Genomic DNA, 27,834 nt, shown 5'->3' with positions numbered 1-27,834 from the left:
ATATAATATATAATATAATATATATATATATATACACACACACCCTAATGGAGAGGTCACAGTTGCCAAACCTAAAGGTTATATTGCCACTTGGTGGCCACACTGCAGAATGCACTTTGTAAGAAGGACAATAGCACATAGTAAACTAAGAAACAGGATTTTGCTCCAAAATTTATTTCTTTGGGAAAAAAGGAAAAAATGTACAAATGTAATCCTGTAGAAAGGGTTGACAGACTGTGTCAGCTATGAGCCTCTAATACTGAGGGGACACGTGCCACTCACACCCCTAATATCTCACAAAACAAAAAAATATTTACACTGTACAATATTATAATACATATTTACAGATTTACAGGGGACACTTAAATGAAGTGAGGGACTGGGAAGTGTGCTGCTCGCTTCACTGTAGCCCCCCCCCGGTAGAAAGTTCATATTTATTCAGCCTTGGCTCCATTTATTCCATCTCTGTGAACCGTGCAAACATGGCTTTTCTGACTGCTTCCTTGTAAGAATCTGATGTGTTGACTCCATAGGAGCTTCCTTTTGCGCCCAGCCCTGCACCTCTCATCCTGACCTGAGCCTGCAAATGTAAAAAATAAAAATAAAAGTTAGTACAAAAAAAAAAAAATACACACATCTCGAAGCAATTGCACAGTCAGTATCATGTTGTAGTGAGACTCCCCTGATGGCACCTCCAACTCATAAGCACCATGATATGGACATGCCGAGAACCATTATGTGACACTGGATTAAGATATGCTCCCCAGGCCTCACTGTATGGGTATACTATACTGCTCAGACACCTTTGTGATCACTGGATAATCCACTCACCTGGATGGGGGCAGTAATTCCCTGACTCTTTCTTCCAAGCCCAGAGCCCTCCTTCCAGCCCATCGCTTGCAGCATTTTGTTACCAATATTACTGGTGTCTATCCCATCCTTAGTAGGCTGTTCATAGTTCCTGTAAAATAATGGAATCATATATAACAGTCTAAATCATGGAAAAAGGAAAGTTCTTAAGAGCACTTAGGACCAGCAGACTCACACTACTACACTGGGATCAAATTGCTTCTTGCGCTTGGGCTCTGGAGGTTCTGGAATGCCGTATTTTTCCCTTCTCTCTGCTGCTCGGTCACGGTATTTTGCCTGTAAAACCACAATGAACATCCTCAACAATAAACATTTGTAATAAGATTTTTTCACACAAACTCAAAGCCTCAACCATGAATTGCCATTTGGCGCTATATGCTAGACTACACTGCTGAAATTTAGTCTTAAAATGGGCCATTGACTCCTGACTTGTGGCTCGTTCACACAAGCAGATTTCTTTACAAACCCGCAGCAGATCTCCCGGCGTCTAAAGGTTTAATGCCGGGCATCCGCCCGATCGGCAGTGCCCGGCATTAGCCGTGGGTCCTGGCTGTCCATAGCAACCAGGACCAGCCAGGCTTAGCCTGTTCTCCGCTCAGGTACGCCCTTAGTCCTTAACCCCCTTCCCAACCCATGTACTTCATGGGTCGGGTGGGCAGACATGACGGGGGTCCGTGTCATGACCGGGAGAAGTCTGCTCAGCTGACATCTGCCGATAATTATGGACTTCGGCGAACGCACCGAGGTCCATCATTTAGGTCCACAGATCACAGCATTTAAACACTAAATGTCGCAATTCCTTGGCGTATGCCATTGACAGTTCAGTTTAATTAATATATTTTGTATAGTTTGGACATTTATGCACGCAGCAATACCACATTTGTTTATTTACAGTTTTTTTTTATGGGAAAAGTGGGGGGGGGGGTGATTCTTACTTTTATTAGGGAAGGGGTTAAATGATCTTTATTAACTTTTTTACACTTTTTTTTAACAGTGTTATAGCCCCCTCTAGTGGCTATAGCACTGCACATACCGATCTTATACACAGATCAGCCCCATGCATTAACATAGAGATAATCAGCGTTATCGGCGGTAGATTGCTCAAGCCTGGATCTGGCAGGTAAGGCATCCCCACTCGCGTTCTAGCTGATCGGGAAGCTTTCACTTTCATTTTAGACGCAGCGATCAACTTTGAACGCCACGTCTAAAGGTAATAGCGCACGGCACAACGATCGGTGCCGCATGATATTAGCCCAGGGTACCGGATTTTATTAGCCACCGGGACAGACCCACTATGACTATGTGACCCCGCATTATATAACGGGACCGGGTGTAGGGTGTACAGGTACGCCCTGCGTCCTTAAGAGGTTAAGTCCCAGGATGCGAGGGAGTCTCTTTGTCCTGTGGGGTTAAATTGTATCTGTCAAATAAAAACTTGCCAAAAGTTTGAATCGGTTGGGGTCTCAAGGCCAAAACCCCCAGTCAGTCAGGAGAACAAGCAGACATATCCGCTGTTTGACTAGTGATGGCAAGTGTGCATTGAATGGCCAAAAATAAATAAAAAAAACACTGGAGTGCTTAAACTGTTAAACAGCTGTGCTGCTTGTGTGTGCTATACTTTCAGAGACAGAATAGTTTCCAAACTGTGAAGAGCAGGCCACCTATGCAAGCAGCGTAATCTCTAAGGTTTTAGGGGGGCTCAATACACCATGCATAAACCCAGCAATATTCTAATGTTATGTCAACTGAAATTGTAATACCAAGACGTTCGAAAGAGCTAGTTGCAGAAATGAGCTTTTAAACATTTCAATGAATTTAAAATAGACAACTGTCTCCCCTCCCTGTGCAACAGTAAGTACTTTCTTTACATGGTAGCTATTAGTATGGGGCCTGCATTTTGATCAATCCATGTTTTAGTTATAAGATAAATTATGGGATTCTATAAGGTCATGCATACTTTCTCACTCTGCTATTCTAGAATATTTACCTTCACTGCATCCCATGTCCTACAGATAATACCGCATCCATCCCCAGCATGTTCTAATATTCAGCCAGCAATGCTTTATTATATTAATACCATAAGCAGCAATATAAAATATTTCAAGACAACTAAGAGAAGGAAAAGTGAACACTGCAGACTCACCTCCCTCTCACGCTGCTCCAGGGCTTCTAAATCTTGATCAGAGAGTCTGGACCTTCTATACACATCAAGGTTTTGCTGAAAGGCAATAGTAGAATTGTTAACCGATACCTCCTAAAACTGTTCAGGAACAGCAAATATCAGAATGAGAAGTATTTACGGACTCACCTTATGTAGGTCTGAGAGCTGCTGGTGTCTCGTCAGAGCATCTTTGTTTGGAAACTGCCTGCGACATAGTAAGCAAGCCAATTTTTTCCAATCTGTTAACTTTTCCTCATCCAGCATTCCCTGGAGATGATCTGTTTCTTCTTCATTGTCACTGTCCCCACTGTAAGCTGCAACCAGCGCCCGCTGAACAAACAAAGACACTAAAAGACTGTACTCTACTAAGGCACCAGCATAACAAGACTCAAAACTGTCACTCACCTTGGGAGGTTTCTCATCCTCAGTGTTCACCATCATCATCATGTCTGGCAGAATTTGCCTCTCCAACAATGCACCTTGCTGCTAAAAGAATAAAAAAAAATTTGGTTGGGACTGTTAAGAAAACTAACTCCCAGAAAAAAAAAAAAAAAAAGTAGAACAACATTCACCTTCTTCTCAAACAAGGCAAATCCTGCATCTGCAGCTGCAGATTCCTTTCTTTCCTCATCACGGGCACTCAGGGGCTGAAAACTGTTTTTGAAATTTTCCTTCTGCTTATTTAAGCTTTTTGCCCAACGCTCCATATCTTTTGCAATCTAATGAAAAAAGTCTAAGTCATCAGTCACACTTATAATGGGGTGTAGCTTAAGGTCACAAGACAGTTCAGTCAAGTCATGTATACCTGTTGAGCAGTTTTACTTTTAGGTTTTTCTTTCTTCTCCTTGCCTTCCTTAACATTTGGAGAGGTGGCCGCTGTCCCATTCGTCGGTGTTGTGTTCTGTGTTGCTCCATCTGCAGCAGGCAGGTAAGTCTGTTTCTCCCCATCCCAGTAGAGGTACTGCTGAGTTAGAGAGTTGTAGTAATACTATAAAGACAAAATAGGTCATGAGATGTATATACCACTTACATAATGCATCTAATAAAGATAATGTAAATTTTATTAGGGGAAAAAAAACTAAAATAAATTAAAGTACCTGAGAATTGGGATCATAGTAAAGACCAGTTTGAGGGTCGTAGTAGTATCCTGAGGATTCATCATACTGGTATGTTGATGTGTCTGGAACAGCTGCCAAAAACAAGGGAACAGGCAGTTACACACCTCTCTACAACACATGCGCTGAGCACGTGCAACATAATGGAAGTAGAACACATACCATATTTCACACCAGGGATAATTGTATTCGGAGCAGGTGTTTCTTCTGTAGTAGCAGTTGATGTGGGGGCTGTGCTGCCAGTAGAGCTAGTGCTTGGCTGTGTCTAGAAAGGGAAATACCACATTTTTTCCTCTGGTCATATTGCACAGTGCTGCCAATTTTGTGGCTGCTGGATGCAACAGAAGTGGGCCTCTAAATATGACCTGAAAACACTTTGAACAGTCAAGACTAAGTCTGACACTTACTGGCGATCCAGGCTGTTGGTAAAGCTGGGGACTCTGACATACCACAGCAGCAGTTGTGGTAGTGGTCGTTAGTGTGCTGCCTTCTGCTGCTGTAGCCGCTCCCTGCTCTGCTCCTCCATTCTGAGATGAGTATACCTGCTGATATTCCTGGGAGTACTTTAAAGACAATCATGGTTTTTATTAGTGTTTTGACAAACTACACAGCAAGTTAACAAATGGACTGAGCAAAACTTACCTGCCCATATTGTGAATACCCCTCTTGGCCTTGCTGCACATATCCATATTCTGCATTATCCCCGCTTTGCTGAGCCTAAAATAAGACAAAAACTATAAGCATTGACACAATGCTATTTCTACAGACTACACTGGTCTCAAATAATTGATAAAGCATTATGCTGTATAAAAGGAGACTGTGCATGACAGCAAAGTTCACTCACCTGTGTGGACGACCACTGAGCTGCTGCAATGGCTGTGCTTGCTACTGAGAATGCGCTAACCCTGTTCCCATCTGGTAGTACAAGATCCCTGCAAAACAAAAAGGGAAAAAAATAGTATAAACGTATACAGCCTTTTAGTCCAGCATGGGTCCTATTTTAAAGACACTGGAGGGCATATACAGTGTGCCTGGTAAAAAAAATTACAGAAAAAATGTAATAAAAAAAAATATGACATAGCATAATTGTTGCAGAAGTATCTACTTTAATATTGCAATTTTTCCACTCCTATCCCACAAGCGCCAAATTTACTAAGCTCGGCAGGTGCGATGATAAATCCTGGCAGAGGAAGGCGACTAAAGCATAGTGCGAATGATCCGTAGTGAGAAACCGCAAGCCCTCAGCACAGCAGTTTCAACAGCCATGCCATCAAACACAGCGGCAGTGAATTGGGGTGGCAGAGAGGACCCTAAAAGAGAAGTCAGGCCAATCCGAGAGCTGCATGGGATCGTCTGCCATAAGACGAACTAAGATGCCAGGCCCAATCCTGAGCCACCAGAATTGCGGAGACGCCTTCCGTCTTGAGCTTCCTCACTACCCTGGGCAGGAGGGGAAGCAGAGGGATGAGGTAAGGGAGGACAAACAGACCAGGGAACGACCAACACGTCCACAGCCAGAGGGTTGGGGGATTTTGCTACGAAGGCGGGAACCTGACGGTTTAGGCCGGAGGCAAAGAGGTCTATGTCCAGAGTCCCCCAACGTTCGCAAATTGCCACAAACCCCTCTGGGTGGGGAGACCACTCCCCAGGGCCGGGCGAGAAGTGACTCAGAAAATCCACCTCCCAATTGCCCACCCCCGGAATGTGGATCGCAGAGATGAAGGGAACCTGCCGTTCCGCCCAGACAAGAATCTTTGACACCTCCACCATTGCCGCAAGGCTGCGAGTGCCCCCCTGGCGATTGATATAAACCATAGCCGTGGCATTGTCCGTTTGTTCCCGAATCAGACGGCTCCGGAGTAACAACTTCCAGTGGAGGAGAAGAAGAAAGATGGCCTAAAGCTCCAGGATGTTGATGGGGAGACAGGCTTCTAGGGGGAACAACGGCCCTGAATGGTCCAGTCCTGAAAAACAGCACTCAGCTTGTCCAGTTGAAGCAGAACCCGAGCATTATTGGTGTCGAAGCGGAGCCCTAGGAACACCACTGGGAGGGAGAGAATGGATTTCTCCCGGTTGATCACCGACCCGACACTGGTCAGGGTCTGAAGAGTGATATGGAGACTCTCCTGATTTTGTGCAAAGGACGGAGCTTTGATCAACAGGTCGTTCAGATAAGGGAGCACCGACACCCCCCGAGAGAGGAAGATAGCAATCGACACCTCCAGGACTTTGAAGATGTTGGGGGCCGTGGCGAGTCCAAGGGACAGGGCAAAAAACTGAAAATGACTTGCAGGAACGGCAAACCGCAGAAAACGTGGAGGTAGGCATCCCAGATGTCTACCAAAGACCGTAATTCACCCTGGTCCATGGACGCAACAACAGAACGGAGAGATTTAATTAGGAAGTGCCGCAGGCGCAAGTGCCGATTGCAAGTGCCGAGAATCGGACGGACAGTTCCCCTTTTTTTGGGAACGACCAACAGATTTAAATAGAAGCCCAAAAAACTGTTCCCCGGACAGAATTGGCACAATCACCCCCTGCGCAAGAAGGGTATGGAGTGCAGACTGAAAAGCCTCAGCCAGGGCCAGTGAGCGGGGAGGATGGGACCGGAAAAAGAAAACGATCCCGGGGAAAAGAACCAAACTATGCAGCACGTGTACGGTGCAGCAGATTTCCTCTGAAATCAATGAGACTCCACTCGGAAAATCAGTCACATAAACATGGCCTAAAGCAGCCAGTTTGGGGGAGATTTATCAAAACCTGTCCAGAGCAAGACTTGCCGAGTTGCCCATGGCAACCAATCAGATTGCTTTCATTTTTGAAAAGGCCTGTTTAAAATGAAAGTAGTGATCTGATTGGTTGCTATGGGCAACTCAGCAACTTTTCCTCTGAAGGTTTTGATAAATCTCCCCGTGTTTTAATCCCCCCCCCCTTCTAAGAACCAGACTTGTTTATTTCCTGTGGGAACGATTGCACTTTTAAATAGCACCCTTCATTTTACCATTAAATGTAAAGTGAAACAAAAGACAAATTTGTGATAAAATTATTAAGACGGACAGCTTCTAAGCCCATTCCATACACCTTTAACACCCTACAAACAAACATATATACACCATGGAGGGCTTAGGGTCTAGAGAAGCATACATTACTTCCATTTAAGCTAAATCAATATCTGACATTTCTTTTAATAAAGTGTGTACTCACTTTCTAGCACTCTTGGCAAAATCAACTCCAATAGTTTTTCCATCAATTTTAAGGGGAGGATGAAGAGTCTGAAGAATCTGCAGCAGCTGCGATGCTTCCTATAAGAGATGAATGAACACATTATCATCTGCAAAAGCAGGTTACGGTAAGTTTGTACAGCCTGAGAAAATACATAGAACACTTACCAGTGCAGAGGGAAGCTGTACAAAGGCAAATCCTCTGTTTTGTTGTGTCTGCTTGTCTTTAATAAGACGGATGTTGCTCACCACCAGAGACACATAAGGAGCCAGGGCAGCCAGGATGGAATCCACCACGGTGTGTGGCCCGATGTTACGCAGGATAATGGCTGAGGATACATAGCCACCTAATAAGGTTACACCCGGCTGTTTGTAAAGTGGGGTGACTTCCAAAGCAAAAAACTTATGAATACCCTTCTACAAGTAATGTTTTACACATGACTAGAAAAAACTAAAAAGTTTACACCCTAGCAAAAGTTTACACCCCCTTGCAAGACAGGCTGAGTATTATTAGGCCATAAACCCAATTGATTTATTTACAATAATTACTGAAAAAGTCACTGAAAACATTTTAAATACCAAAAGTCACAGTAAAGACTCATGAACTTCTACTGCAGAGGTTATTCTGTACACCATAACTCACAGCTGAGCATTGGTCCCAACCAAGGAGATTGTTTAAAGGGCAAGAATGAATGGCCTGACCCTTAGTTTTGTTAGTCTAGACTCTAAACAAACCTGAAAAACCTTCACAAACATGCACAGGTGTAACCACTAACTCCCTCTAAATACTGAATTTCAATTTAAAGCATTAGAAACACTTACTGTCACTGTAGTAATCTGCCGACTGTGGAGCTTCTGAGGCTCCAGAAGGTGCCTCCACATCAGATTCTAAAGTACAACAAAGAAAGCAACTTTAAGGAATGGAATGCATACTTTAACACATAAGAGTCTCTTCTTCAGTATGACTAAATTGGTATAGGTCTACACATCTAATGCTAAGTGCACATCTAAGTCAGAGCTCCATTCAAGTTCTTTTAAAAAAGCAGAACATTTAAAAAAATAAAATAAACTGGGGACCCCCGCGATATCCAGGCAGGCAGCGGCATCCGGAACACAGAAGCTTGGAGCTTCCGCATTAGTGACGTCACGCCATGCCACCTCCATTCATGTTCATGGGAGGGGGGGATGAGGGTTAGTATGTAGCCACCACGCCTCCTCCCATAAACATGAATGGAGGGGGCCATGATTGCCAGTCATCAGGCACGGAGCAGAATTCGCTCCATGCACCAAATGACAGGGGTGCCGCAAAGTTCCTTGTGTAAACATCAAATGTTTCCCTAAAAGCAGCTGCAAAATAAGTAAGTATCATTTTAGTAAACATTAGGCAGGTATACATTGGCATAACTTTTTCCCCCCTTTCAGTCTCCTCTATACAGATATGCACGAGCTGCTGCACTCCTATTAGGTATTCTGCTATATACATTTAAGGTTTTTTTCTCTTTTTTAAATAAGAGTCAATATATACAACCAACATATACCTCTGACAGATGCTTACGTGTGATTGAAGCCTAAACATCTGGCTTGATCACATACTGCTATAAAACAATGCTAATAAAGAATTGTCTTAAACACAGCCATAAACCTGAAAAAAAAAAATGTCTCCCAACACTCACCAGTCTTGGCTGCTCCACAGCGGAAGCATTTTAATCTTCTTCGAAAGTTGTAGAGGCCACACTATAAAACCAAAAAGCTTTACACTTAAAATTTACTGCCCCCAATATCTTACAACCAAATCTCTTGTTTTATATCGACTGATTTGATACCTGCATGAACTCACCTTGTTACACAGCCAGTCCTCAAACTTGGGGCGGGGATTGCTGTAATGCATAGCGATGGTCTTTCCCTGGATCACCAACTTCTTCTGCAAGAACATAAAAAAAGGCCCAGTTATTCCTAGCATCGTGACAAGCTGACATTATCCCCTGGTGGAGGGGAATGAGCTCCCGACTAAAATGGATAGCAATGTGGGGAAGGACCACCCACTGCCAACTAAATGCTTTGCCAGCCCCCACCACAAGGGGTGGATAGAGAAAAGGGATTCAGAGGCGCAAAAAGCTGCCGATAAAAGAAAAAAAAGAGTGGGGTGTAGGTAAAGTCAAGGGCATGGGGCTCCAGAAAGATGAAGTCTTAATACTGCACGCAGTATTCCCAATCTTTGGATAAGGCATCTGTTTAACAAGGCTCTGTAAATACATGTGTGATTATCAGAGGTAGTCCCCTCATGGCCCAACCACTTCTGAGCCACAGGGCGAAATATGCACCTGCTTCTGGCACTGGAAGCGTCAAGATGAGGAAACTATGAACACATTTTGGGTGCACAAATATTTTAACTGTACCAAAGGTAACACCCTCCCCAAAAGTGGGCCACTATTCCCAGCCTGGTAATTAGGCTTTAATCTATGGGACAGGGTGAATTCAGTTTTTTTTTGCTACAAGCCATCTTGATAAAAAGATGGGTTCAGAGTCACAGCTCTAAAATAGATAATCCTAGTTATAATTACTAGGGCCGTATGGTCACACAGTGGTTAAATATTGCTTTTCCTGACATTACTTGCCTCCCAAAGATTATAAAACATACTTCTAAAAGCCAGGAATGGATTTATTGGTAGACTGTAGTGTCTGTCTGGCTCTGATCAAATTTTTTTGTACATACCCATCTAAGCTGAATATTAACGTGCCCTCTCACTGGTACTTCCCAATACATTAGGGGCTGAGCTGGCCATGTGGAGTTATTACAGAACATGTGTCTGTCAGATGTACTCAGCAGTAACCCAGGGAGAAGGGGGGACCTGCACATCATACAGACCATACACTGGGGCTCTGCGTACATTAAAGAGCTGCTTATACAATATACACCTCACATTAAAAGGTGCACACAGTAAAATATATGCTTCTATAATGCACATATGTTAAGTGAAGTGTGAAATCAAAGGGAGGCTGCTACAAAGTAAACATGAAGAACTATACTACAGCCAAGTCCCGTTTATAATAAATGCCCAGAGATAAAAGGTTGTCACACTATTAAATTGTCACTGACTTGCTAAGAGAACTCTTACTGCTCTAATGTAAGAGTACATTTACAGGCTTATGCTCAAAATTTACATAGCAAAGAGCTTTAATGTACATAGAGCTTGTCCCCCATGATTATGATCACCTGGAACCTGAAAGCCTCTCTCCCTTCACCCCCTCCCCCCATCCTCGTTCTGCTTTTCGATCTCAGTTACAGACATATGTCATGTGCCATTTTTCAGGAGTATTCTAGACTTGGCGAGTGAAGCAACCTGATTGGCTTCCATCCAGCTGGTAGCATCTTGCAAGTGATAAAACTCCACGAAGGCGAAACCGCGGCTTAAACCTAGAGACAGCATTCAGATATAGACGGGATACTAGTGTTAGTCACTTCCTTTTACAGAATACACAGCTGCATCTCTCCAACTGACAAAGCCCATGGTTCTAGCAGTGCTTTATGGCATGGCTTCCATGGGTGCAGTCTTGTTACCTGTCTTACGTGGGTTGCCATGAATAGGAACCTCTAACACAAACCTCTCCAGCAATCTACACACCACCTGAACTGAGGGGCTATCATAAGGCAGCACCCATATGCAGGAGATAAAGATGCAATACCTGAAGTTCCCAGCAGACAAAAGGATTGTGAATAGCCCATGCGGAAGACTTAATATCCCAACATTTCTACTTACCAAACCCACACAAATAAATTATGTAGCCTATAAAGAGGAGAGGTTCCTTAGCCATGGCAAGTCCATTTAGTACCTGATGGTGTATGGGGGGGTAGTGAAGAGGGGGCTAGTCCCCAGGGAAAGCAATCTCAAAGGGTGGGAACATACAGTGGGAGCGCACCACGTCAGGTCGGATAGAATCTCACCTGTCTTTCTCTTCATCAGCCTCACGTCAGCAGGCTGAGGGCCTTCAAATGACTCCACCAATTCACGAATCTAAAAAAAAGCATTGTCAAACAAAAAGCTTAATAAAAGCAAAACGTCAAAGTATCAGGTGTGGACTAACATGTTCAAAAATTAAGTTTCCCTCCATATATATTGAGCAGCTCTGTATTATTCCAGCGTAATAACACTGCACCAGAAAAAGGAGTCAGCTACAGGATTCAGGACAAACTGGAAACTCAGACAAGGGGTTTCATCAGTGATCTTCCAGTTTACTGCAGCTCTAATTAATGGAAAAGTATCATGAAGTATAGTAACTGCACACAGGGAAACAAAACTTAACCATAGACCTGAACTACCGTCATAAAACAAGCCAAATTAAAAAGAAACCACAGGGAAAAAAAAAAAATAGAAACAAAGACTTCTGCCACTGATGTATCAGTATATTGTACAGTTTTGAAGACTGATCATTATGCACTTACATCACTCTCACTAATGTTTATAGGTAGACCTCTCAGCATAATGGTCTTGCTCTCCTTTTCATCCATATAGTAATCATTACGATAGTCGTGGTCTATGTAGTCACCATCTGAATGATAACCATCTTCTGAGCGGTCACTGTTCCTCCTCTCGCGATCTCTGTCTCGCTGGAAGAAGCAGAAGCTTTATTATACTACTGTAAATGTTGCAGCAGCGAGACATCAGTACTTCTAATAACCCACAGACAAGGTCCAAAATATTACACTGCAACTTGACTAGTTTTACCCGCAAGACTTACATCTGGACTGTCATAATCTCTGTAATCATCATATCTATCGTCACGGTCATCCCGGTATCTTTTGTAGTCGTTCGAGTCTCTGCGCCTGTTTTTGGACATCCTGTCATCTCGATCATCTCTATCAAACGCTGACCCATATCTCCCACTGCGCTCACTGCGGCTTACACTGAAAAACACAAGATATCAAGTGAGTGTTACTCGACAGTAAATCTATACTTCGTTTATGTATTCTCCACCAACATTGTGTAATTAGACACTTATCTGAGAATCCCGCACAGAACAGTAATATAGGTTTTTTTTTTTTTTTTAACTACGCAAAAAGTAGAACAGTTGCCCATAGCAACCAGATTTCTTATTTTTTAAAACACCTCTTGAGAATTAAAGCAATCTGATTGGTTGCTATGGGCAACTTTTCCTCTGCACAGGTTTTAATAAATCTCATCCATAATATGTAACCTCAAGAGCCGGACAAATCTTAATAAAGTGACAGCAGCATATTCTGCATTATGCTCTACATGTTGGACTGTATTTTAACCTCTTGGGGACGCAGGGCGTATGCATACGCCCTGCATCCACAATACTTAAGGATTCAGGGCGTACCTGTACGCTAGGGCTGCACGATATGGGGAAAATGTGCGATTGCGATTTTGGGCCTAAATATTGCAATTGCACATAAAAAAAATTAAAAAAATGGTGCAATCCCCCATATCATGTCCAATCGCCTCCATTTCACGTCTATCCACCCATTTGATGTCCACCGCCTATTTCACATTTCCTCCCCCCCCTTGTCACATTTCCTTCGCCCCCCCCCCCCCACCCTTGTCACATTTCCTCCCCCCTTTCCTTGCTGCAGTACAAGACCTCTCCCCATCAGCCAGTCACTGGCTTGACATGTGACACCACTGTGGCCAGTGATTGGCTGAAAAGGGAAAGGTCCTACTGTACTAAAAGGACACTTTGGAGTGCATGGAGACGAATCTGCAGGGACCTGGACTAGGTAGGCAGAAGGTTTTTGTTTTTTCCCCCCTCCCTGGGTCCTTCGCTCAGTGTTTTCTAGCAGGGTGCCTCCAGCTGCTATGAAACTACTACTCCCAGCATGCTCGGACAGCCTTTGCCGGTCCGGTCATGCTAAGAGTTGTAGTTCTGCAACAACTGGAGGCGCCCTGGTTGGTAAACACTGACTTTTAGTATTCAAATTAGTTTTTACCTGCTCTGGCTGGCCCCCACCACAGGAGCCAGCCCGAGCAGTTAATTGCATGTTTTCCCGGGGGGGGGGGGGGCGTATCGCCATATCGCAAAAAGCGTGATTCAATTGCTTTTGCAACATATCGTGCAGCCCTACTGTACGCCCTTGTCCCGTTTACCGGGTGTAAATCGTTCTCACCAGCAGAGGATGGGTCAAACCCGGTGGGTCCTGGGGCTACGGGCAGCCAGGACCCACGGCTAATACCGGGCATGACCGATCGGGCCGATGCCCGGCAGTAACCCTTTAGATGGCGCAATCAGATTGCGGTGTCTAAAACGAAAGTAAAAGAATCCCGGCAGCTCAGCGGAGAATCATACCGCCCCGTACACAGAAAGATAAAGTTATAGGAGTCATAAAATGCCAATTTTAAACATACTAATTTAGGGATCGACCGATATCGATAATCTGTGACCTTTCAGGACGATAATTTATACTGATATTCCGGTATAAGTTATCAGCTATTCCACCCCCCCCAGCAGAAGCCGCTGCAGATCAATGATTTAAAGCAGGCACTTTAAATCAATGAACTGCAGCGGCTTTTGCAGGGTCAGAGATCGCCACCGCCCGCTTCTCTCCCCCTGCCTGTCCTGGGGTCCTCCCTAGTCCAACCACCACTGCCGCCCCATTGCCTCCCCGGTTTTATAATTACCTGTTCCCGGGGCACGGGGTCTGCGCTACTTCTGACTCCGGCGGCGTCCTGAGCTGTCACTGTGCGCACTGACGGTGACGTCGTGTTGAGGACGTCACTCGTCATTGCACTGCGTAGCGCGCAGGACGTCGCAGAAGTAGTGCGGACCCTTGGAACAGGTAATTATAAAACCGGGGATGGGGGAGGCAATGGGGCAGCAGCGGCGGTCTCTTGTTGGGGACAGTCTCTGGTTGGGGACGGGGCATTATCGGCAAGGTAATTGCCGATACCGATAATGTCTAAAATCGTGAATATCGGCCAAACTGATAATCGCTCGATCCCTAATTTTTTTAAGCATAAAAAACCTACATAAATTGGGTATCTTTGTAACTGTATGGACCTACAGAATACAGATAAGGTGTCATTTTTACCAAATATTGCACTGCGCAGAAACGGGAGCCCCCAAAAGTTACAAAATGCCATTTTTTTTTATTTCACCCCACAAATGTTTTTTTTTGGATTCGCTGCATATTATATTATAAAATAAGTGATGTAATTGCAAAGAACAATTGGTGATGCAAAAAAAAAAAAAAAAATATATATATATATAAAAAAAAAAAAACTAGGCCTTATATGGGTCTGTAGGTGCAAAATTGAAAGCATTATGATTTTTAGAAAGGAGGGAGGAAAAAGCGAAAATGCAAAAATGAAAATTTGCAGAGTCCTTAAGGTGAAAATAGGCTGAGTCCCTAAGGGGTTAAAAATAAATACAAAATATTGTCAATGTTTCATGCATGCACCCAAGGTTCAAGGTGCTACTTGTTTTCTACCTGTAGCTGTCTAAATGCCATGCATTGAAGGATCAGATACTCCCATTACTGTTCTCTCTACCAGAAACCTACTGGATATCACCAATGACAGCACACGAAATGTGAGTTTGAGTCATGACTTACCGCTTATCAGAGCCCATAACTGGTCTCCACGTGTACAGTCTACACCCTCTTGAGGTTGGTATGGCTGATCCTGCTAAACAAGAAAAAAAAACAAAAAACGAATCAGTTCTCAAATCTTCATTTTTATACATTGCTGCCAGACACCCAGCCTTCTTCCACATAACATACAACATCCAAGCAACATGGAAAACAGCATGTGGCGTTGACCTGGTATACTGCAGGGGAGGGGGATATAAACCAAGCCAAGCTTATATTTAGGAGCCATATCTACAATGTGTACAGGATGCTATGAAGTGAAACTGACAAGGCTTAGCAACCCTGAGGAACAGACCTGTAAGACGACACGAAAAAGTAAAGGTCAAGCAAATGCGGCTACATTGTAATGTTGCAGTACACAATAATTCAACTTGGGAGAGAATTAGGTCTTTATTCTCTGTGCAAGAGCATATGCACCAAGAATGAAATGTGTTCCCTCTTGAATTAGTAAACCTGTGGGAAACCACAAAGGTGCATCTACTTCAGGGAGGAAGATGATTGGAAGAACCCTCAGAAGTGCAAGGCTGTCAAACCTTGCACAGATCACATTCAAGTCCATCAAAGTATATTAACCTTATACTGGGTGTCACCAATGTTGGTTTCTAACAGCATATATAGCAAAGAGTCTGCAATGTTTGGGGCGTCAGGACATTACATTTCACAGACTAAGAATTTACATAGCAATAAGGATAGTAATGAAAAACAGGAAAATAGCTACACAGTAAGCAGCTGCTACCACTTCCCCTCCCCCATGATCATTTGGTTATTTTATTTTTTTTTAGTTTTTAAAGAAAATCCACCATGTTCTGCTTGACGTGGAAGTGTTGAGGAATTAGAGCGGACACTGATGCGGAAATCTGGAGAAGGATTAGTACTACCACCACCAACTAGCTGGCTCAGTTCTTTAGGGTCTATTCACACATACAGTATTCTGCAAAGATTTGATGCGCAGGATTTCAACCTGTGTACAGTTTACATTGAAATCTGCAGCAGCAAATCCTGTGCATCAAATCTGCACAGAATACTGTACGTGTGAATAGACCATTAGGTTACGTTTACACGTACAGGATCCTGCGCAGATTTGATGCGCAGGATTTGTATCTCCCGATTAGGAGCTGTGCTCAGTCATTTGCTGCCCCCCCATACCCCCAGCACAGAAAATGCTGCCCCCCCCCCCACATACCCCTCCAGCACAGAAAATGCTGCCCCCCCCCGAACATACCCCTCCAGAACAGAAAATGCTGCCCCCCCCGAACATACCCCCTCCAGAACAGAAAATGCTGCCCCCCCCGAACATACCCCTCCAGAACAGAAAATGCTGCCCCCCCCCCCCGAACATACCCCTCCAGCACAGAAAATGCTGCCCCCTCCCACATACCCCTCCAGCACAGAAAATGCTGCCCCCCCCCCGAACATACCCCTCCAGCACAGAAAATTCTGCCCCCTCCCACATACCCCTCCAGCACAGAAAATGCTGCCCCCTCCCACATACCCCTCCAGCACAGAAAATGCTGCCCCCCCCCGAACATACCCCTCCAGCACAGAAAATGCTGCCCCCCCCACATACCCCTCCAGCACAGAAAATGCTGCCCCCCCCCACACATACCCCTCCAGCACAGAAAATGCTGCCCCCCCCCCCACACATACCCCTCCAGCACAGAAAATGCTGCCCCCCCCCCACACATACCCCTCCAGCACAGAAAATGCTGCCCCCCCCCACACATACCCCTCCAGCACAGAAAATGCTGCCCCCCCCCCACACATACCCCTCCAGCACAGAAAATGCTGCCCCCCCCCCCACACATACCCCTCCAGCACAGAAAATGCTGCCCCCCCCCCACACATACCCCTCCAGCACAGAAAATGCTGCCCCCCCCCACACATACCCCTCCAGCACAGAAAATGCTGCCCCCCCCACACATACCCCTCCAGCACAGAAAATGCTGCCCCCCCACACATACCCCTCCAGCACAGAAAATGCTGCCCCCCCCACACATACCCCTCCAGCACAGAAAATGCTGCCCCCCCCAGCACAGAAAATGCTACCCCCCCCACATACCCCCTCCAGCACAGAAAATGCTGCCCCCCCCACATACCCCCTCCAGCACAGAAAATGCTGCCCCCCCACATACCCCCTCCAGCACAGAAAATGCTGCCCCCCCCATACCCCTCCAGCACAGAAAATGCTGCCCCCCCATACCCCTCCAGCACAGAAAATGCTGCCCCCCCATACCCCTCCAGCACAGAAAATGCTGCCCCCCCCATACCCCTCCAGCACAGAAAATGCTGCCCCCCCCATACCCCTCCAGCACAGAAAATGCTGCCCCCCCATACCCCTCCAGCACAGAAAATGCTGCCCCCCCATACCCCTCCAGCACAGAAAATGCTGCCCCCCCCATACCCCTCCAGCACAGAAAATGCTGCCCCCCCCATACCCCTCCAGCACAGAAAATGCTGCCCCCCCCCACATACCCCTCCAGCACAGAAAATGCTGCCCCCCCCACATACCCCTCCAGCACAGAAAATGCTGCCCCCCCCCACATACCCCTCCAGCACAGAAAATGCTGCCCCCCCCCACATACCCCTCCAGCACAGAAAATGCTGCCCCCCCCCACATACCCCTCCAGCACAGAAAATGCTGCCCCCCCCCCACATACCCCTCCAGCACAGAAAATGCTGCCCCCCCACATACTCCTCTAGCACAGAAAATTGTGTCCCCTCATACTCCACCACCACAGAAAGTTACCTGAGTAGCATTGCACCCTGCCCCCATTCTCCTTTCGCTTTAATATGCTGTTCCCCACCTGATATGACGCCCCTGTACCCGCCACCTACACCACACAAGATGAGGTCCTCGATTATTATCCTCCAGCACAGAAAATGCTACCTCCATTCCAAGAAGACACTGCCCCTCATACTCCTTTACCCCTAATATAATGAAAGCCCAGTACGTTTCCCCTCCCCCATAATCCTCCACCACTAATATAATGGCCCTGTAACCTCAGACGATGTTGCCCCCTCCCTGTCGGAAGATGCAGTCCTCCATTACTTAGCCACCTCCGCCGACATTACATCCCCAAACCCAGGGCAATAGTAGGCAGCCGCAGAGACCATCCCCATGAGTGAACCCCCATATCTCACCGTCAGGCCGCACCTCTGGCGCAGCGTCCTCTCGTTACTTGGTGTCTACACGAAATGGCGGCTATTCCACCCGTCTCCTACCCACAATGCAGTTCGCACACCTCAGAGCCTCGAAGCTTCCACGTCTGACGCGCATGCGCGGCTGGCTTTGCAGCAAATAGCAGCGTTGCGTGTGGTGTGCCGCGGGGCAGTATGGGAGAGTGTTTTTCCTATAATGTTGTTGTAAGGTGATGGCGGCTCCTAACTGAGACAGCAGAACAGGAGCCTCTAAACCAGTGTTTCCCAACCAGGGTGCCTCCAGCTGTTGCAAAACTACAACTCCCAGCATGTCCATCCTGCGGCTGTCTGGGCATGCTGGAAGTTGTAGTTTTGCAAAAGCTGGAGGCACCCTGGTTGGGAAACACTGCTCTAAACGAGTAGTAATATTTGTAGTCAGTCCCACAACAGAATGGTCACAAAACCTCTTTCCTTAATCATCTGTGCTGCTGCAGAACCTCTCTTCAGGAGGGCTCTATGCCAGTCACCATTAGTGGGGTTAACATAGGATTTTGGAGCTCATTTGTGTCATTATTTTATTTTTATATGCCGAATTACAAACCATTAGTCAAGACATTCAAACTGTTCAAAAAGCAAAAGATTTTTCAGTTCAAATTGCAAAAATAATTATTAAAAAAAGAAAATCCATCCTTATCCTAGCTCTCCAGCAGACAGGGGCAAAACCCATTCCCTCCATACCTAATAAAATTAACCAGTCATTTTTATTATTTTTTTTAAGCTGAAAAACAGATCTGTTCATATTTCTTAATCCTGTCCATTGTTTTCCTCCACCTTTCTATAGATAGAACTATAGGGCCTTACCAGTTGCATAGGATCGGATAAGAGGTCTGTTCACTGAAAGTCTCCTGGCACGAGAGGTCTCCAAGAATTACCAATTACACTGTACCCAGGATGGGGGATTTAAAGGGGTTTTCCGGGGAAATAAATTACCCCCTTATCACAGCGCCTTTTTTTGGGCCCAGGCCTGGAGTGGGCTGGAGAGAGGGGGGTTGATGCACTGGGGAGAGGGGGGTTAATGCATCCGCGGGGTGAGGGGTTAACGCTACCACTGCCATGGGGTGAGGGGTAACTTAACCCCTCACCCCATGGCAGCAGCAGCGTTAACCTCTCACCCCACGGCAGCGATAACGCTGCTGCTGCCATGGGGTGAGGGGTTAAGTTACCCCTCACCCCATGGCAGCTGCAGCGTTAACCTCTCACCCCGCGGCAGTGATAACGCTGCCGTCGCCATGAGGTGAGGGGTTAAGTTACCCCTCACCCCATGGCAGTGGCAGCGTTAACCTCTCACCCCGCGGCAGCGATAATGCTGCCATGGGGTGAGGGGTTAAGTTACCCCTCACCCCATGGCAGCGGTAGCGTTAACCCCTCACCCCGCGGCAGCATTAACGCTGCCGCGGGGCGTGGGGTTAACGCCCTGCTGTCAAGTGAGTAATGTACTTTGCATACTCACCAGCTCCTCGCGTGGCGTCTTCCTCTCCCGGCGGCGCTCCTCGACTGAGGCGCAGGCGGCGACGTCACTGTCATGTGACAGTGAGGATCCGCGCGGCCCTGGAAGAAAAGACTCCGCTCCGATGGCACCAGGGCAGGTAAGTAAACCGACGGCGGCTCACGGGCTCAGATCATTCCGGGACACTGCATTGTCCCGGAATGAGGGTGACCGGGACCCGGGACAGACTCGCGGAGCCGCAGCAAAGGAGTAAAAGAGCCGCATGCGGCTTCAGAGACGCGGGTTGCCGACCCCTGTATTAGAGCCTTCTTTAGACCACACAATCTGGAAGCAGAGAGGGATGATCACTGTGATGTGTACTGTGAAAAAAAAGCGAATATTCGTAATTTCGAATATATAGTGCTATATTTGCGAATATGCGATATTCGCGAATAAAATTCGAATTGCCAATATTTGTGAGCAACACTACTCCCTTATGTCATGTTGCACCTGCTGAAAAGCAGCAGGAAATTGGAGGGCATTACAGAGTAGTACTGAGTAGTGTAAACTATGAGATTTAACACCAACTAGCCTCTGTGTCTCCAACCTCTGTGTCTCCAACAACATCTCCCTTTTTCCCTCTCCATTGATTTCTTTTGATATCTGTAACATGATCAGTAAGTTGATTTGTCACTAGTGTTGAGCGTGAATATTCAAAATGCAAATTTTTACCGCGAATATCTGCACTTCGCGATTTTGCGAATATTTAGACTATAGTGATCTATATTTGTAATGACGAATATTAGTTTTTTAATGCGAATTTATGCTAATATTTATGCGACTATCAGCACTTTCAGTCTGGATACTGATCCCTCCCTTCTTTTAGGTGAAAGATATAATTGTGCATACGCACTATGCGGATTTCATTAGGAATTTTTGCATTAAAAAAGAGAACGAACATAGCGAATATGCGAATTTCGCGAACATAGCACGAATATTCGTCCACATATTTACGAAATATCGCTAATTCGAATATGGCCCCTGCCGCTCATCACTAATAAATACCCCTCTCCTAGAAGTCATATTGTCCACAATAGGAGGGTCGGCTCTTATTGAGCAATGAGTTTCCTGGCCTGGTATAGTATATCAAGGACATCTAGTTCAATCCCAGAGGGCTCCTCCCCACAGCCTATGAGGCCAACAGACAAGGTTTGTCTCCAATGATAAGATAAACCCATATACTATACGAATGATCAGATCGCTTCCCTCCAATAAGGAACTAAAAGAGGACAATCCCACACCATATAAAATAAGTGGGCACCCAGTTGGCCACACCGAAGAGAGGCAGAGTCAGGTTGGAGACCAATTGTATGCAAGAGATAGAAGTGGGGTACGTGACAAGACAGTAGACCACTTCTCATCAGACAAAGGTCCCAAGTCAGCCTCCCATTTTCTGCAAAGCGACAAGGGAAATTTTCCATGATAGGAATGCAGAAGCTCTTTATAGAGCCAGGAAATAATTCCAGCGGAATCCGATGAGGAGATATTGTATTCCATGTGTGGCATTAGAGTCAATATCCAGTGTCCTCGACATGAACATGGCAAAGTTGCAGATACTGAAAAGAGGAGGAATGAGGCAGCTCAAGCGCCGCCAGCAGACCCTCAAATTATTTTAATGCATCATTCATGCACAGCTGTTCTAATCTACACCCCTCCCCAAGTTCACTCCCAAAACAAAGCATCATGAAAAGAGAGGAAATCAGGCAGACCCGGTGTATGCCAAAGATGTGTAAATTTAGTGCAACCAATCAATGCAAGCATAGTTCTCGCCTTGCCCCTGTCACGATGCCGGCTGGCAGGAGGTGGATCCTCTGTGCCAGAGAGGGATTGGCGAGGACCGTGCTAGTGGACCGGTTCTAAGTCACTACTGGTTTTCACCAGAGCCCGCCGCAAAGCGGGATGGTCGGTAGTGACCAGGTCATATCCACTAGCAACGGCTCAACCTCTCTGACTGCTGAAGATAGGCGCGGTACAAGGGAGTAGACAGAAGCAAGGTCGGACGTAGCAGAAGGTCGGGGCAGGCAGCAAGGATCGTAGTCAGGGGCAACGGCAGGAGGTCTGGAACACAGGCTAGGAACAAACAAGGGAACGCTTTCACTAGGCACAAGGGCAACAAGATCCGGCAGGGAAGTGCAGGGACAGAGAACAGATATAGTCTGGGAGCAGGTGGAGCCAATCAAGCTAATTGGGCCAGGCACCAATCACTGGTGCACTGGCCCTTTAAGTCTCAGGGAGCTGGCGCGCGCGCGCCCTAGAGAGCGGAGCCGCGCGCGCCAGCACATGACAGCAGGGGACCGGGACGGGTAAGTGACCTGGGGTGCGATTCGCGAGCGGGCGCGTCCCGCTGTGCGAATCGCATCCCCGACGGCCATGACAGTGCAGCGCTCCCGGTCAGCGGGACCGACCGGGGCGCTGCGGAGAGAGAGACGCCGTAAGCGCTCCGGGGAGGAGCGGGGACCCGGAGCGCTAGGCGTAACAGTACCCCCCCCCCCCTTAGGTCTCCCCTTCTCTTTGTCCGGTAACTGCCTCCCCTGGGATGAGGAGACCGGGAAAGAATGAAGGGTTTCCTCAACGGCAGGCAGTACAGCAGGAGTGGGAATGGGGAGGGAGGGCAGAGGGCGAGGCCTGGCACGGGGCAGTGTGACACCAGGACGGGGGCCATGGGGAGGCACCGAGGCTTGCCTGACTGGACTGGGAGGGGGGGAGAGGCACTTCTTATGGCAGGACGGCAGACCGGTTACAGGGGGAACCACAGGGTCACGGCAGGGAGTACTGGGAACCGGTTTAAGGCAGTCCTTGAAACAAGAGGAACCCCAGCTCTTGATCTCCCCTGTGGACCAATCCAGGGTTGGGGAATGGTGTTGAAGCCAGGGTAGTCCAAGGAGAATTTCGGAAGTGCAATTGGAGAGGACCAAAAACTCAATTTTTTCGTGATGAGGTCCGATGCACATTAGGAGGGGCTCCGTGCGGTAACGCACGGTGCAATCCAACCTGACTCCGTTGACCGCGGAATCCATAGCCGGATCTACTGTCACGATGCCGGCTGGCAGGAGGTGGATCCTCTGTGCCAGAGAGGGATTGGCGAGGACCGTGCTAGTGGACCGGTTCTAAGTCACTACTGGTTTTCACCAGAGCCCGCCGCAAAGCGGGATGGTCTTGCTGCGGCGGTAGTGACCAGGTCGTATCCACTAGCAACGGCTCAACCTCTCTGACTGCTGAAGATAGGCGCGGTACAAGGGAGTAGACAGAAGCAAGGTCGGACGTAGCAGAAGGTCGGGGCAGGCAGCAAGGATCGTAGTCAGGGGCAACGGCAGGAGGTCTGGAACACAGGCTAGGAACAAACAAGGGAACGCTTTCACTAGGCACAAGGGCAACAAGATCCGGCAGGGAAGTGCAGGGACAGAGAACAGATATAGTCTGGGAGCAGGTGGAGCCAATCAAGCTAATTGGGCCAGGCACCAATCACTGGTGCACTGGCCCTTTAAGTCTCAGGGAGCTGGCGCGCGTGCGCCCTAGAGAGCGGAGCCGCGCGCGCCAGCACATGACAGCAGGGGACCGGGACGGGTAAGTGACCTGGGGTGCGATTCGCGAGCGGGCGCGTCCCGCTGTGCGAATCGCATCCCCGACGGCCATGACAGTGCAGCGCTCCCGGTCAGCGGGACCGACCGGGGCGCTGCGGAGAGAGAGATGCCGTAAGCGCTCCGGGGAGGAGCGGGGACCCGGAGCGCTAGGCGTAACAGCCCCAGACTTAACATAGTAAATGAGTGATGGAGGAAGTGTTGGGAAGTCTTTTGAAAGCATCAATTTCCAGCATATGGAGAGGTATGCGACCACCATGTTTAGCCATAAACAGCTTACCTGGGGGGCTAAAGTAGGAACACTCATCCAACCCCTCAGTTGATGTAATTGGGAAGCGAGAAAATACAACCAGGGGTTAGGGCAGGGGTCTCAAACTGGTGTCCCTTCAGATGTTGCAAAACTTCAACTCCCAGCATGCCCAGATAGCCATGAGCTGCAGCCAGCGGCTGTCTGGGCAAGTCCAGGCATGCTGGGAGTTGAAGTTTTGCCACATCTGGAGGGCCACCAGTTTGAGACCCCCTGGGTTAGGCAATGCCAGCCTAACCAACTGAATCCTAGAAAAACGCCCTGTCTGAAAAGACACTGTATCCTCTTAAAGTACACGATCGCAATCCCACAGAATTATGCAAAACATATAGCAATTGGGGCATCTACAGCATCTTCAGGTAACTTGCATCAAACTGAATTTTTTTTAAGAACTCTTATCTAGGAGAGGCAGCAGATTACAACAAACAAAATAATGAAGGGAGGGGGGTTTCTGTATTCTCAAGTATTTATTCCCTTAAAGCGTTACTGTCATTAGAAACATCTTTTTTCCAATTAATTCTTCCTTAACCCCAATTTTCCATGTAGGACCCGGCCATTTTTTGCACATCTGACCACTGTCACTTTAAGCATTAAAGGGGTATTCCAGGCAAAAACTTTTTTTTATATATCAACTGGCTCCGGAAAGTTAAACAGATTTGTAAATTACTTCTATTAAAAAATCTTACTCCTTCTAATAGTTATTAGCTTCTGAAGTTTTCTGTCTAACTGCTCAATGATGATGTCATGTCCCGGAAGCTGTGCATGATGGGAAAATATCCCCATAGGAGCTGGACAGCTCCTGGGACGTGAGTCATCAGAAAGCAGTTAGACAGAAAACAGCAACTCAACTTCAGAAGCTAATATCTATTGGAAGGATTAAGATTTTTTTAATAGAAGTAATTTACAAATCTGTTTAACTTTCTGGAGCCAGTTGATATATAAAAAAAAGTTTTTGCCTGGAATACCCCTTTAATAACTTTGTGATGCTTTTACCTTTCATTCTGATTCCAAGACTGTTTTTTTGTGACATATTCTACTTTATGTTAGTGGTAACATTTTGTCGATACTTGCATAATTTCTTGGTGAAAAATTCCCAAATTTGATGAAAAAAATTGAAAATTTAGAATTTTTTTTTTTACTTTGAAGCTCTCTGCTTATAAGGAAAATGAATATTCCAAATAAATTATATATTGATTTACATGTACAACATGTCTACTTTATGTTTGCATCATAAAGTTGACATGTTTTTACTTTTGGAAGACATCAGAGGGCTTCAAAGTATAGGAGCAATTTTCCAATTTTTTAAACAATTTTCAAAATCGAAATTTTTCAGGGACCAGTTCAGTTTTGAAGAAGGATTTGAAGGGCCTTCATATTAGAAATACCCAATAAATTACCCCAATATAAAAACTGTACCCCTCAATGTATTCAAAATGACATTCAAAAGGTTTGTTAACCCTTTAGGTGTTTCACAGGAATAGTAGCAAATTGAAGGAGAAAATTCTAAATCTTAACTTTTTTACACTGGCATGTTCTTGTAGACCCAGTTTCTGAATTTTTACAAGGGGTAAAAGGAGAGAAATCTTCCTAAGGGTGGGTTCACACCACGATTTTTCTATACAGTTTTTGGATACTTTAAAAAAAAAAAAAAAAAAAAAAAACGTATGCAACTGTACAGCAAACCGTGGCCATAGACTTTCCATTCAAAACCGTATGCACCATATTGTATACAGTTGTCTCCGTTTTTCAAACCATACGGTTTTTTACTTTTTTTTTCTGGACAGAAAACCGTGGCCTGCCACGGTTTTTGGTCCGGGTGAAAAACCGTATTAAACCGTATAATTTTTTTTAAACATGGGAGTCAATGGGAACCGTACAGAACTGTATGTGAGTACAGTTCCATCCAGTTTTCACCATACGGTTTTTGACTTTGCACAGGTTTTTTTCTTGGAATTTCAATCAAACAAGTGAAACTTTATTCATAATGGAGTGAAAAGTTCAAAACTTACAAGGGGTAATAGGAGAAAATGACCCCCAAAATTTTTAACCCCATTTCTTCTGAGTGTGGAAATACCCCATATGTGGACATCAAGTGCTCTGCTGGCACACTACAATGCTCAGAAGAGGAGGAGCGCCATTGAGCTTTTGCAAAGAAAATTTGTTTGGAATGGAAGTCAGGGGTCATGTGCATTTACAAAGCCCCCCGTGGTGCCAGAACAGTGGACCCCCCACATGTGACCCCCATTTTGGAAACTACACCCCTCATGTAATGTAATAAGGGGTGCAGTGAGTATTTACACCCCACTGTCGTTTGACAGATCTTTGGAACAGTGGGCTGTACAAATGAAAAATTAATTTTTCATTTTCACGGACCATTGTTCCAAAAATCTGTCAGACACCTGTGGGGCGTAAATGCTCACTGTACCCCTTATTACATTACATGAGGGGTGTAGTTTCCAAAATGGGGTCACATGTGGGGGGGTCCATTGTTTTGGCACTATGGGGGCTTTGTAAACACACGTGGCCTTCAATTCCGGACAAATTTTCTCTTCAAAAGCCCAATGGCGCTCCTTCTCTTCTGAGCATTGTAGTGCGCCAGCAGAGCACTTGACGTCCACATATGGGGTATGTTCTTACTCAGAAGAAATGGGGTTACAAATTTTGAGGGGATTTTTTCCTATTTTCCCTTGTGAAAATGAAAAATTTGGGGTAACACCAGCATTTTAGTGAAGTTTTTATTTTTTTTTTATTTTTCCATCCAAATTTGAAGAATTTTCATTAAACACCTGTGGGGTGTTAAGGCTCACTATACCCCTTGTTACATTCCGTGAGGGGTGTAGTTTCCAAAATGGGGTCAGATGTGGGTATTTATTTTTTTGCGTTTATGTCAGAAATTCAGCCACCCATGTGCAAATCACCAATTTAGGCCTCAAATGTACATAGTGCACTCTCACTCCAGAGCATTTTACGCCCACATGTAAGGTATTTCCGTACTCAGGAGAAATTTTGGGAGTCTTTTTTTTCCTTTTACCGATTGTGAAAATAAAAAGTATAGGGCAACACCAGCATGTTAGTGTAAACATTTTTGTGTAGCCCCCAACTTTTTCTTTTCATAAGGTGTAAAAGGAGAAAAAGCCCCCCAAAATTTGTAGTGCAATTTCTCCAGAGTACGAAAATACCCCATATGTGGCCCTAAACTGTTTCCTTGAAATACGACATGGCTTCGAAGTGAGAGAGCACCATGCGCATTTGAGGACTACATTAGGGATTGCATAGGGGTGGACATAGGGGTATTCTCCCCCAGTGATTCCCAAACAGGGTGCCTCCAGCTGTTGCTAAACTCCCAGCATGCCTGGACAGTCAGTGGCTGTCTGGAAATGCTGGGAGTTGTTGTTTTGCAACAGCTAGAGGCTCTGTTTTGGAAACACTGCCGTACAATACGTTTTTCCTTTTTATTGGAGGGGGGGGGCAGTGTGTGTGTGTGTGTGTGTGTGTGTGGGGGGGGGGGGTGTATATGTAGTGTTTTACCCTTAATTATGTGTTAGTGTAGTGTAGTGTAGTGTTTTTAGGGTACATTTGCACTGGCGGAGGGAGGTTTACAGTGAGTTTCCTGCTAGGAACTTGTGCTGCGGTGGAAAATTTGCCGCAGCTTAAGCTTCAAGCAGGAAACTTACTGTAAACTCACCCGTGTGAATGTACCCTGTACATTCACATGGGGGGGGGGGGGGGCAAACCTCCAGTTGTTTCAAAACTACAACTCCAAGCATGTACTGGCAGACTGGCATGCTGGGAGTTGTACTTTTGCAACAGCTGGAGGCACACTGGTTGGAAAACCTTCAGTTAGGTTCTGTTACCTAATTATGTATTATCCAACCAGTGTGCCTCCAGCTGTTGCAAAACTACAACTCCCAGCATGTACTGATCGCCGAAGGGCATGCTGGGAGATGTAGTTATGCAACAGCTGGAGGTATGCAACTACAACTCCCAGCATGCCGAGACAGCTGTTTGGGCATGCTGGGATTTGCAGTTTTGCAATATATGGAGGGCTACAGTTTAGAGACAACTGCACAGTGATCTCCAAACTGTGGCCCTCCAGATGTTGCAAAACTACAAATCCCAGCAGGCCCAGACAGCAAACTGCTGTGTGAGCATGCTAGGAGTTGTAGTTTTGTCAGATCTAGAGGGCCACAGTTTAGAGACCACTGTATAGTGGTCTCAAACTGTAGCCCTCCAGATGTTGCTAGGCAACTCACCGGCTTCCGTAGGATCCAGGGAGCCACATCGCCGTCCTCTGCTGC

The 27,834-nt window shown here is 46.2% G+C and overlaps 1 protein-coding gene across 5 annotated transcripts; it reads right to left on the bottom strand.

Annotated features, from left to right (window-relative positions):
- Window positions 1–151: 151 nt before the first annotated feature.
- LOC130276194 (RNA-binding protein 5-B) lies at window positions 152–18,223 on the bottom strand. 5 transcript variants are annotated; one of them, XM_056525211.1, is made up of 24 exons: window positions 18,109–18,223; window positions 14,932–15,004; window positions 12,105–12,270; window positions 11,809–11,973; window positions 11,311–11,380; window positions 10,709–10,782; window positions 9,205–9,288; window positions 9,041–9,101; window positions 8,190–8,255; window positions 7,536–7,714; window positions 7,351–7,448; window positions 4,991–5,078; window positions 4,789–4,863; window positions 4,554–4,709; window positions 4,309–4,411; window positions 4,129–4,220; window positions 3,837–4,019; window positions 3,604–3,750; window positions 3,437–3,517; window positions 3,179–3,361; window positions 3,014–3,088; window positions 1,046–1,146; window positions 832–961; window positions 152–580 (listed from the first exon to the last, which is right to left on the bottom strand). In XM_056525211.1, exons 2-24 carry the CDS (start codon window positions 14,946–14,948, stop codon window positions 455–457), a joined length of 2,520 nt encoding a protein of 839 aa, XP_056381186.1. In that variant the 5' UTR covers window positions 14,949–15,004; window positions 18,109–18,223; the 3' UTR covers window positions 152–454. The 5 variants fall into 5 exon arrangements, with proteins under 5 accessions (XP_056381186.1, XP_056381188.1, XP_056381190.1 ...); XM_056525213.1 differs by having other exon boundaries at window positions 3,437–3,514; XM_056525215.1 differs by having other exon boundaries at window positions 7,536–7,696.
- Between the last annotated feature and the right edge of the window lie 9,611 nt (window positions 18,224–27,834).

The sequence above is a fragment of the Hyla sarda genome, chromosome 6 (assembly GCF_029499605.1).
Source record: "Hyla sarda isolate aHylSar1 chromosome 6, aHylSar1.hap1, whole genome shotgun sequence".
Classification (NCBI taxonomy): domain Eukaryota; kingdom Metazoa; phylum Chordata; class Amphibia; order Anura; family Hylidae; genus Hyla; species Hyla sarda.
Note: the sequence above shows the minus strand (reverse complement) of the source record. Positions and strands in the feature narration are given on the sequence as shown.